General features: G+C 43.8%; 1 protein-coding gene across 1 annotated transcript in view; it reads right to left on the bottom strand.

Annotated features, from left to right (window-relative positions):
- The window catches only part of tanc1b (tetratricopeptide repeat, ankyrin repeat and coiled-coil containing 1b), a 115162-nt gene that overhangs the window by 63377 nt on the left and 38733 nt on the right, over positions 1-13052 (bottom strand). The window contains exon 4 of the mRNA XM_071523016.1: positions 2060-2164. Coding sequence (XP_071379117.1) covers positions 2060-2164 — 105 coding nt within the window. The remainder of the gene's footprint in view (positions 1-2059; positions 2165-13052) is intronic.

Here is a 13052-nt window from a genome sequence, read left to right as displayed (position 1 = left end):
GAGACTGACTTTCACTGTGGGGCTAATCGTTTTGAACCCAAAAAATATGCCCTAAATTTAGCCTGGGTCCTGTGCCAGAGACCGCCAAGTCGTCTCTCATTCACTGTCAATGGACCAGATCCAGAACTATTCTCCCGATGATATCATCTAGACAGTCTCGGCTAGACTAAAGTTTCCCAAATCACAAGAATAACATAATGTAAATTCTATTTTAGGGTGGTTTTCTGCTTTCGGTACTCTCCGTGCTTGGCACCGAAGCAGACAGATGGTTCAACTCCCCAAGGTCTGAAGTAGTACAAAGATGTCTGGAGGGTAGGCCTGTAGATCTGTCACACAGTTGTGAGATGTTTAGGCCTGCTATATCAACAGACAGTATCAATCAAGAGTAATTTTAGCCTAGAATGACATCCTAGAAGAGACTGCATGGAAGAAAAAAGGAGGAGAAAAAAGGAGAGTGGGCAGTCCACTCACCTTCAGCATTTTTTTCCCTTTATGCAGACAGTTGGAAAGCAGAGAGGGAGACAGAGGAGAGAACGCTGTGGCCGGATTTGATCCTAGGCCAGCAGGGGCATGCGTGTGGCTCCAGAGACAGTGTTCTTAACCACTCAAGTATCTCTGGGCACAAGTCAGATAAATGATGTGTGTGTCTGTGTGTGTGTCTGTGTGTGGGGGGAGGGGGGTTGCACAGAACCAATGATAGATCTTCCGTGAATGTGTGTGTACACGTGTTTCAAGGGGGTCATCAGGCCTGCTGAGAAAGGTGATCCAAGAGGAATAGTAGAGGTGGGTGAGGTGTTGAGGTATGATGAAAATGTGCAAGGAGGGGGGTGGGGTGGGGGGTTACTCGTGCAACCTCCAGTAGGTTTATTTTTGGGGTTGCTTGATGTCATTGCGCCCGTGACTGACCCCACTGCACAGACTCTCCCCATGTTCAGGAAGACTTTAGGTATTGTAAGCTCTTCACCAACCTACCATGCCTCTGTTTGAAAAATCCCAACTAGGGCTCTTATAAAACTCTTCTCAGCAATCCAGTGTACAGCAGCCTCACATAGAGCAGCTGCAGTACAGTCAAAGAGTTAGACTCGCCACCTCTAGCTTTCTGGGAACTAGCTTGTAGTAGAACTAGCTTACTATCAGTGTCAGTGTCATTACACCGGCTGGCAAGAGACAACATTTAGCTGGCGCCCACTGTCCGCCAGTAGCACTGTCTAAGCCTTAATACCGCTCCGTGCCAGCTGAGTGTCAGACACACCCTCCTGCCCTGGTATGTAACAGTCAACAGTGACTGGGCCACACTGGGATACCACCGGCTACTTATGCGAGCCATATACAATGAGAGGGCACCTCTTTCGGCGCTGCCTTTTGCTAAAGATAACGCAGCCCACAGTTCCATTTAAGCCTATGGGAGGAATTCGACCCCGCCCTGCTCTGCTGGAAATCAAAACAGAGCACTTAGTGGAACATTACCCCTACACACACAAACACACAGGACCTGACACAGGAGAGAATAGGCTACAATATCACTAAAGAAAAGCCACGCGCAAAACTGGGCACACACAAAAACACATACAAAGAATGAGAAATTTAAGGTGTTGTAGTTATTATGTAGATATTCATTACATTCCAGTCAAACAAAGTCAGTGCTTTGCTCTGACAATAACTTCGTACACAGTGGAAAACTGACTCCTCTGTAATCTAAACAGACACTTTAGAATAAACTAGGACATTATCCTGTGTTTGTATAAGGGGCTACATACAGGAACAGGACTTGTATGCCCTGGTACTTACATGGACTAGTCACACAGCGGCTGACACTCCCTCAAACTACCGAGACCCATGCCTGACCTCATGAAAACAACACTAACATTCTATAGCACACACAAAAACACACGCAGCTGTGGAGTCAGATGACAGGATGAGGGCAAAGTTTTGAATTCCAGTGGACGACATGTAGGTTACTCACTCTTTTTAGAGCAACTCTCTCTCAGTTTTAACTATTTGCAGTATCTCTGGAAAAGACATGTGCGGACATACACAGATGAACATGAAGTCGACTCACCATTGTGGAAGGACTCCTTGTTATCGGCCACCTTCCTCAGTGCTGAAACGATGGCGTCGGAAGGAATGCGAGGACTCTCCACATACTTGGGCTTCCTGATTGGACCTGCCAGCGCCAGCCACAGATACAGGGAGAATGAGAGAGAGAGTGAGAGAGAGAGAAAATGAGAAAGAAAGAAGAGAGAGAATGAGAAAAAGAGAGAGAGAAAAAGAGAGAGAGAGAGAGAGAGAGAGAGAGAGAGAGAGAGAGAGAGAGAGAGAGAGAGAGAGAGAGCAAGAGAGAGAGAGAGAGACAGAGAGACAGAGAGTTCTTGCTGGATTAACGTGTTCCAGATGGGACTGGAGATGAGAGGCGGCGATGTCCTAGTGGGACAGGCTTGGCTGCACTCTGTAGCTCACATACACTCACACACACTCTCCCAGGCAGCTCCCTGCGCTGATAGCAGCTCTGCTCTGTCTGACAGCCCAGAATATCGGCTGTATGGCTGGAGACTCCCAGTAAAACACCGCTAGCCAGCTCTGGGAATGTAAACTGCAGCAGGAAACCACAGCAATTAGCCTCTTAGCGAACTTTAAATATGTGTGCACACACGCATGCACTGTTGTGGATGTGAGAGACAGAGAGAGCATTTGTAAGTGCAGATCTGTGATGCAGTCCCTTGAAAGTGTGTCCTCCTATTGCCGCAAAGGACAGCTATGGGTGAATTAAGGTCCAGGCGTCCTGGTGCGAGTCAGGTGATGTATCTGGGACAGGAGCAGGCTCCTCTGAGGGCTGTGCTTCTCTTTAGCGAGGAGCCGAGGGTAGCTGGCAGCTCTCTTCCCTTCACTCGCACTCTGACAGGATTAGAACAATCCCACAGCTCCACACAGAACGCTAGCTCAACGCTCCTCTCTGCCTGACTTTATGATAAATCACTGACGTACTTACCCCACTAGAGACACAGCTCCTTAGAAACACTGGCATGTTTGTGTGTGAGTGTGTTGCTTCGAAGGCAAACTGAAGTACTAGCCACTCCAAAGATCTTCTATTCTCTCTTTGACAGCACTGTTGTCAACAACATATTCTGTAGCTATCGCCTCTCCATCTGCCCTGAGCAGACACAGATAAGGCTGTTTCTTTGAGCAGCAGAAAAGTGCTACAAATTTTTCCTAAAAGAGGAGGAAAAATGGTTTATGCATACAGGAAATACAGAGAAGACACTAGACTAAATAACAAGCCATCAAATAAACATCTCTGCAGCATCTTAAGTTTTGTAGCCCACTATTTCTTGTGATTAGTGAAAACATTCCAGAGGCCAGACATGTGAGCAAAAATGAAACCGTAGAAAATAATCTGAAAACAGGAGGTGAACGGAGACTTTTCTCCATAAATCCAGATAGTACAGAACCAGCATGCCTTTCCTCACTCCATTCCTCCATTCTACTCTAGCCCTGAACTACTGTAACCCAGTCCAACCCTCCTCCTCCTCCAGTCTCCTGTAATCAGATGACTGTATGTGTAACCCCAGTCATAACATAAAGATTAGATGGGAGAGGAGAGATAGTCATTTCCCATTACCACATCCTACCCCCCCACCCCCACCCCCACCCCCCCACCCCCCACCCCACACACACACACACACACACACACACACACACACAAAAACCTCCTCTGAATCGGATGGAACAATCCCTCAACCCACAGCTGTGATCTTGGCCAGAGATACTGGTAGTGGAGGTGAGGTGGAGTGACGTGGGGCGGGGAGTATTACAGCAGCCATGTTAAAAAAACTGATTTGGAAGTGTAACTGTAACAAACCAAAAGCATGAGAGTCAAACTAAGCTTGATGCACACTGCCATCTATGGATATGGGAATTGAAATGCATAGTGAGGGGCGGTGCTCTTGACACATGTGATTATCATGGACAAGCTGTAGGTTTCTCCTACAGTAATAGCCTTGATGAACCTGAGATAGGCCTCTGTGCACGCAGTTGTTCCGTGTATGCTTCTAAAAATGGTGTCTTGTCTTGCCTAGAGCAATTATGTGAACAGAAGGCACGACATAAAGATGGTCAAAGAATTCAAAGTGAAGGCTCCAATTCCCAATATAATAGACCATCAGAGGAGCTGGAAGCAGTAGTAGCAGTTAGTGCCAGACAGACAGAGAGATCCGTTTAAAAAACAGCATCATCTAAGGGCTGGATCTCTATCAAACACCTGAGCTGCCGCAGTCTGACTCTGAACCCATCTGATGTCTGTGGATAGATGGGGTCTAAGCCCGAGAGAATTGATCCAGCCAAGCATCCCAACCAGTCATCCAAGTCAGCCTCTTGTTTGGCAGACACAGCCACATAGTCTGTACTGAAAACCTCCATTCATCTGTGGATAGTCAGGCACAACCTATTAGCCAGGAGTCACACAGACCCAATTAAAGTGAGACTGCAGACACAGAGAGGGCTGTGTGCGAGATGCACTTAGTTCAGGTAAACATCTCGGAACAATCACACACTGGCTAATATGTTCACTTGACTGTATTTCATCTAAAAACAACAGGGGGCATAGTTTGAGTAATCTAAACCATATGCTTGAGTTCAGATTCAGTTTATACAAAGTGCTAAGAGGAATTCACACAGGATCTACACATGCAATAACAAACTGTGCCTGGCTATAAGGGGTAATTTTAGGCCAGTGCTAAGGGCTGATAATGTAGTCACTAGATCCTTTAGCATTATTCTGAAGTCTGAGCATCAGGATCTGAAAGACAAAGCACAGAGGAGTTTCTTTTCCATCCAAAAGCTCATCTCCCATTTTAACAGGCTTTCATGTTTACCCTGAAGCCTTTATCAATGGTTGCATGCTCTCTGAGAGTACCATTACCGCTCTTCCCTTCTGCACTTAAGACCTGCCGAATGAGCAATTGCAATCTTTAATAAGCATGAATAGGCCTGCAGAGCAGGGGGTGTCAAGGGTGTGTGACGCACTTGAAGGACAAAGAGAGGGGAGTGGAGACTCTTCATTTTCTTACAAACTCTGGCTGCAAAATCCAGAATGTAAATCCACTCCATGAGTAGCAAGTTCATCATGGGCTATACTCTGCTTTATAATTTTTAACCAAAAATCCTGAAGGAAAATGAGAAGGGAAGAAGTATGAATGTGATTGACATTCTAGAATGAATGGTAATGTCCCCCAACTATCAACTTAGTCACATCTGCAGGAGAGAAATCACATTTACTCTCAGAGCCAATCACAACAAATTAAAATGCATGAGGTCTCAGCGTTGTGCACATACCCCACGCAGAGAGGACAAATAAGTATTATCTCAGCGTGATGTCCTCCAAAAAGCAGCCATGAACTCATCAAAGCAAGGAAAATCTAGCAGACTGATTCAAAATTATTTTGAGCTTAAGAGAAAGAGAAAGAGGTGGTGGAGAATTGGTTTTGGTGGTTAGCAATACTGAAAGCCATGGCATCGAAAACAGCACATAAATAAAACAGGTTCCTATTCATTCAGCAGGCCTCTCATGGTTGAGGGAACTTAAAGTGCTTGTTACAAAAATGTATAACAACAAGATAGGCAGCAGGACATGCTGTATTCCTGTGATATACAACTAAAATGTTTCTATTATTCCACTAATCTACTTGTATTGCTCTGAATTGAGAACCATCAAGTCACCAAAGTCCAAGTATTGGGTAAGTTTGTGTTAGTGACAAAATAGACTGACTAATATCCAGTACTGAAGGGGCACACTCATGATCAATAGCTGCAGCTGGAACACATGGATTATCTACCAAAATATTAACTGAGAGAGAAAGGAAGTAAAGGATAGAGAGAGAGACTGGTAAGGCGCGAGGACGAGGGAAACTAAAAAAGAAAGATATGGGGTAAAAGGGTGGTGTAGAGGTTAGAGAGACCGTCCAACACGCAAAAGTTCACAGGATTGATCCCCCAAGAGTCAATGTGCATCTATCAATAGCCATGTGTCCATGAGCAAGACACTGAACCCTGCTCTCTCACTGCAAATTGCTCTGAATAAGAATATCAGTTACTTGTAAACATAAAATGTATGTGAGGAAAGGTAAGGAAGGGGAGGGTAGCAGTGGGGATCGGTTACACCAGGCTTGGTGGTGAGACTGTGACATGAGAGTGATGGAAATAGAGAACCCTAAAAAAAAAAAAAACACAGAGAGAGAGGAAGATCTCTGGGGTGAAGCAGCCAAGCAAGATGTGACTGCTGAGTGAGTGAGAGTAGGCCATGACCAGTTAGCTATCAATCAGCATGCACACACACACACACACACACACACACACCCCCCCCAAATGGTCTAATACCTATGACAAACACTTATGATGTCCAGTCGATGTCAGTCACAGCCTGAAAAATGGGAGCACTGTTCATGCTTGGGAAGTGATCAAGGAGTTTTCTCAGCATTCTTCAAGATGGACTCTGACTTCTTCACATTTCAACTTTTCAATGAGACAGTGTGTCCTCTCTTTGCAGCAATGGGAGTGAAAAAACTCTGACAGTACTCTTCTTTATGTTCCCAAATGTCATTCTGCATCTCAAAAGTGAAATTTAATATATTCAGGCAAAAAAACACAGTTGAAATTGGTATTCTGAGTACAACATGACAAACTCAGTTACAAGTGTTATTTATTGAACATCTCATGGAGAGCGTGAGATATACTTTGTCTTGTTGTTATGAGCTATACCCAGTCGATAACATAATAATCTTTTATTTATTATGGTTCTAAAATAGTTCAGACATTGTTTTACTTATAAGACATTATTATTAAATGCATAGGCATGGCGCGGTGTGAACTTTACAATATGAATGCTAATTTATAATTCATTCCCTATTTGAAGCCTGACATGTGGCTATTATCCTTTTTGGTAATGCAATTTCTGAACTCTACCACTGTGAGAGATTGGTAATCCTTTCAACACTACATGCTTAACAGTCATGTCTAGTCTCACACATGCTGTTTTACGAGCGGGCATGAATTATGCATTGTCTCCACTGAGAGTATGGTCATGCATTTTCTAAAGATAACCCCAAACTCAAACATCTTAACATAAGGCACTATGGTATAGGAGCATTTTGAGCCTACTGAAGCACTGAAGAGTTAAGAATCAATGACAGTTTTAGTAAGTGTTGGTCTCTGAGGCAGCAGGTGAGTTAGGATTTCACTGGGGATGAAAAAGGGGATTGCATGTGATAAGGAGCCAAAGCAGGAGTGTAGTGAAGTGCAGTGAAGAGGAGAACTGGACAGAACTTTTCACTGGGTGCCCATCAGAGTGCCTTTCAAAGGGTACTCTGCTGCATCACAAGGTCTTTTATAGCTCAGCTCCCAGAAAGGCATCAATATCCCCCCAGGGCTGTGTGGTTACTGCTAATACCCCAGAGGTGACTTCAGGAGAGCTTACCTCAAAGGAGCTGAAACTGGCTTTGAAGAGAGATCCTATCCTCTTGACAGAACTGTAAAATAATTTGTAGATTCATCTGGCGGCGTACAGGAAGATGTAGAATGCTACTCAACGGGAACATCCTTGCGTATCGTATGACTTGTCAGAGGGAACATGGAAGATATTATATAGTTAATGTGACTTCTTTTAAATTCCGGAGCCACCGATTTGGAAGGGAGACAAAAAAATGATTTGCAGGGACATATCAAAGGTAATATTATTGCCGGGGAGAAAGGCATTAGTTGAAAATGAATATGGAAATGAAAGTTACAGGGTGATGAAAAGATTGCTATCATACTCAATCCCATGATAGAATTCTCTGTCAGATAGAGCTGCTTTCAGTTCAAGCAGAAACTGTCCTTGGAAATTGCATTCTGTTAATGACTGCTCTTTAATTATCAAGCATAGTGAAAAACACACGTCGCCATGGTGAAATCGTTAGTGCTTTATCAAAAGCCATCAGCTGTGACATGACTTTCCCAAAGTTCCAGGTTGACTGTTTTGAGTTTTTTACGCTGTCTGTTGTGGCAATATCCTGCTAAGCTATCATAATCCTTTTCTCCAAGAAAAGTATGCCAATATTTGCTATACATGGACTCAGTCTGTTGTATTAAAAATCCAATTATTGCCGATTGTGATGTTTTACCTTGACGTATCAAGATGGGAAATGGGTCAGTAACAACAACAACAGGAGCTACTGGATCCTTTTTCAAACTGTATTTAGCTATCAAATGGACATGGCAAATAATCAAAGGGCTATTTATTGTGCAACAAAAATGGATAGTCTCCATCTCTATCTTCCTCCTGACTCCTTCTTCAACTGGACAGTTTTGCTGCTGTTGGTGTTTATGGGGAGACTCGGCTAGCCTGACATTTAAGTGGCGACCCTTCATTGTGTCTGATAATGGAGGAACCAGTGGCTCAAACAGCTCACCATGACACATGGACGCCACTCAAGGAACTCTGAGTGAACAGTGGACCTCCAGGCACAAAGTAGAGATAAGGAGGAGATAACAACAAGGAGATCATGGTATCAGCCCACTGTCAGTGAAAGTCGTCACCTGATCGGCTTCTGAACACAGCTGGATCTGGCTAAGAGTTTTGAGGGTGTTGGGGGTTGCAGAGAATTTCCTTCAGCTTGAGAATTGCCTACTAAGTGAAAGTATCCAAACAGTGTTTTATCACAGCAGGATTTTTCCCCAATCCAATAGCATTTATCAGCAGGGTCACCTCCATGCCTGGATACCCAGAGGAAGTTTTTGGGGCATTTTCAAATCCTCTTATAGAGATATCACATCAGAGTAGTAAACTGTGCTCTCTTTCACAAATCTGCACATCTGCTTGGCTGGTAGATAAATAAAACAGCCTTTGAACCATAGAGAGCTGAAGCCCTCCAACCCCCCATCAAAGCATAAAAGTTAAAATGACTTCCATGTGAAACAGCATACCAGAGACCCACTCTCCCTATGCCTCATTGCATATATACCAATTAAAATGATAAGCTGCCCATGATAGCAATAAATATGATATGAACTGCTGTTTTATGTTCCCTTGAAGGCTGACAGGGACGCAAAGCATGGGGCTAATTGTTGCTCACGTGACTTCCGAATGGTCATACACCTAAATACTTCAGAGGAGGTGGCAGATGTATCAACTGTGTATCCACCCCTCTCCATCCTCTTAGTGGAAATTCACCGTCACTAATAGAGCATTCCAGTGAAGCCAAGCCAATGCTGCTACAGGGCTCATATTTCAGCGAGGCAGAGTAACTGTAAATATGAGTATGGTTAAGGAGAAGTGGGCTATCTGAACATAGCTCATTCACCAGCAGCCTCAAGAGAGTCATCGTTGCACAGATGCAACCCACAGTTAAGCAGTGTGACCTTGAGGACAACAGATGCTATTATTCCGACTGGTGGCACAGTGACCCACCATGACCAGAGGAGGTCACTGTGGATATACCCAGGAGACTGTCACAGTGGTGGAGCAGAGGGAGGAGCAAAAGTATCAGTCCTAAATGTGCAGAAAAATTACTTAAAACCTCATCTACTGTCTGGTTCAATGTTTTACCCACTTAAGGTTGAGGCACATGTTTTTGGAGAGAGCTGATCTTTCACCTGTACTGGGATGGAGCATGTTATCTGGGGCCATATAGACAGCATTCCTGTAGTAAATGCCCCTCTACGGGGCCCTTTGTGGACCTGTAAACTGTTAAGACTGTAAAGCCTGGGTCCTGTTCAACACATGTCTGGGTGCCGTGTTTCATGGTTAAGCTCTGGGCTTAGCTGATCAAAGTTGCGACAGCCAACGGCACCAGGCCTATGTGGCTCAGGCATCCGTCACACTCCTAATTAACTCAATGTTTCTCTGTTGTCCCCTGTGAAGTTTTCATAAAAAAGAACAACCATTAAGTTGGGGCCTTCCACAACGCTGTAGATTATCCAATCTGTCAGGAAATGAAGCCAAGCCACAAAATGCGTACTCAATCTGTGAAACCACTTCCTCTCAAAGACATCAGTGATGGATGGATGGGGGAGAGGGTAAATGGATAGATGGATGAATGAATGGATGGATGGATGGATGGATGGATGGATGGATGAGGGCAATATGACTTGGGTAGATAACCAAAGACTGTTGACAGGACTAGTTGACCACCCAAAGCGTTCCTCCATGTCTCTCTTAAATAGAGTCACAGGAACTCTAGCTTTCCTCTTAAACTGCCACAAAGAATCATAACAGTCTAATCTCACTTACATCTCTGTTCCTTTCTGACAGAACACCAGGGAGTCACTGGGTTGTCTCAAATATATCCTATCCTGGACTGGAAGCTAAAAACACACTCACACCCACATAGATGAGTTTTAAATTGAGTATGACACTTTGTCACTTCTATGGTTTAGCAAGGTTGAGCAAGAGAAAATGCAGCATTATGGTCCATGTTGTTTTCATCGCAGAGCTGAGACATTTCCTGCAGTATGTGTTTATTAACTGGAGGTGTGAACTCGCTCCCTATGGGTTTTCACAGTTACCTGTGAGGACAGTGGAGGAGAGTCTACACACCATCCCCCAACCCTACCTCACTTGCTGTCCTCCCTAACATCCTATCTTGTCAGTCCATTTTTCTCCTCTTCCATGCCTCAGAGCATCCCACGTGGGAATGTGACTTTAATGAGTGTTCCTTCTATCTCCGGGGCCCTTTTCACCTTCACAAACCCAGCCCCCTCCCTCTTCATCTCACTCTCTCTGTCCCTCCCTTCCTCTCTGTCATTGTAAATGTGCATTTCATCAGTGCTCTCTTTGATGGGTTTAAAACAGTCATGGCAAATGCCAATATCGCCTAAGGAGGGTGGATAAAGGTGTTTTAACTTGAGCAGGAGTTGAGCAAATGGGACCATGCTCACATGGCATTAAGATATGGATCGCACTTTCCTTTGCTTGTCTAATTTCCATTACTTAAAAAATACTGTAACTTTTCTTTACATTTACTTGTCTTTCATTTTAGCCCTATAAACTACAGACTAAGCATATTTGCAATCATACACCAGTTTTCAAATGAACATTTGCATAACATATGCTGCTTTACACTTTCAGGCCTGTAAGTCCAACGTTAGATTTGAGAGCAATGTGGAGGGATTTGGAGAAAAGTGCATAGCAAATGAGGTTTGAGAGGAAAAAAGGCTGAAGCAACCACAATCTCCCAAATGAAAACAGTGTGGATCAGAGGGGAAATGTTCCCATGCTAATCTGTAGCTGAAATTAGAATAGGGTCCTCCCCATTAGAAAGCGCATTCAGAACAGACTAAAATACAGTGGATTCAAGTTGAACCCCCCCCCCCCCCCCCCAAAAAAAGAACAAGAACCAAAATCTCAAAGCTGCATTTCTGCAACCAAATGACAATTTCTAAACAGAGAAGTGAACGTAGTAGTAGGCATATGCATCAAGTTTTACCAGATGTCTTGCTGTGTGTAGACCTAACCCTACCCATCAACACATCTTACACTAAAGAACAGATCAAAGCCTTAGCCACTCTAAACAAAGGCTAGATAGCCCACAGATGAGTCCCAGATGTGAGAGGGGCCAGAGTGACCACTTAAAGGATTTCTCTCCTCTTTGCTAAGTCTCTAGAATACAAAGAGTCAGGTTGAAATAAATCCAGAGATACAACTGTGTCCTCTGCTTTGAAGACTGCGCACCACACAGCTGCTGACAAGCGTGCTCTCACATGGTGGAGAGAAGCAACCAGGGAGGACTAACAATTAGATACAGCATAAACACACGCCCATTAAGAGCCAATAAAGTGTAAACATACGGCGCAGTTGTAGGGACCACCATTTTGACAGAAGCTGATCAAACAGAAGGATGGAGTGACAAAAACAATTCTCTGTAAGCACACTGAGCTTCCATGTACACTCTAACTGCCGGGAACCAGAATGGTCCAGCTATCCTCATTATTAATCTATCCCTCTCTTTCATCTACCTGTTTTTTCTTATTTCTAAGGGTAACATCTACTCAGAGTAGTTTGACATGTTTCAGAGATTGCCAAGCTAAAAGCTACAGCGGTAGTGCTTTGAGGCTGAGAGGGATTGTCAAATCTGGAACGCCGTCAGATGTTCAACACTGACACAATAGCACCTGAAGGTAGACAGGAAACTTCACTTTTACAGGAAGTCCACAGAGACAGCTATAGTTCCCAGTATGTGATTGAAATAGTGTGCAAAGTGAAGGAAAAACACAAACGCTTGCAGCACACTAAGCTTGTCCTGGTTGTCTACAATAGAAAAGTTTAGTTCTGAGACTATAAAGTGAAGAGTATGTTGCGCAATGACAATACAAGGATGAGCCTTGGGATCTCATGCTGTACAGCAAACACTGGTGTCATATAGAAAAGCTCAAATGTAGTTTGAAGAAGGATGAGAAGGGGCAGGGTAAAGTAAGGGTGTGTGTGAGTGTGTGTGTGTGTGTAAGGGGGGGGGGGGGTAGAGCTAAGGTTACAGCTAGAACATGACATGACAAAATAGACTTTCTAATGCATAGACGTTTTTGATATTCCTCCTCGCTTTTGACAAATTATACAAACAAATTAAGTTAGTTAAGTTATGCTTGTTTGTAGATCACAGCAGTATTGTCACTGAAACAGGAGGAGGAAAGATACAAAACTGCAGTTATTCTATCATTCTAGTAAAGTTTTAGCATTCTGCCTAATCTATAAATTACACTCCAATTCTTGTCTCCCTCAGTTACTCCCACCTCTCACCTCCAAGTACAATTTACAGCAACAGACACAATCGCTCCTCGCACACACAAGAGATTCTGCAGTCTATACAGTAATACAGTTTCTACAGTAGCTGTTGAGCATTGGCTAGAAGGTCTTTTGCAAACAACTGTTCTTCTGAGATTAGGTTTATACATGCCTGATCTCAGAAAAACAATCCCTTGACTTCTAGTGTAAAAAAACAAAAACAAATCTAAGAGTTCAGGCTCTTTTTGCCTTTGATCTGACCAAGGTTTGTTGAGCATCTGCCATGGTTTAGAGTGTTGTTGGGCAG

Source organism: Centroberyx affinis, unplaced genomic scaffold (genome assembly GCF_046629955.1).
Source record: "Centroberyx affinis isolate AG114_WGS23_722 - 3 ecotype Tasmania unplaced genomic scaffold, CSIRO-AGI_Caff_v1 ptg001058l_1, whole genome shotgun sequence".
NCBI lineage: Eukaryota > Metazoa > Chordata > Actinopteri > Beryciformes > Berycidae > Centroberyx > Centroberyx affinis.
The sequence above is the reverse complement of the archived record's forward strand: the minus strand, read 5'-3'. Positions and strand labels throughout refer to the sequence as shown.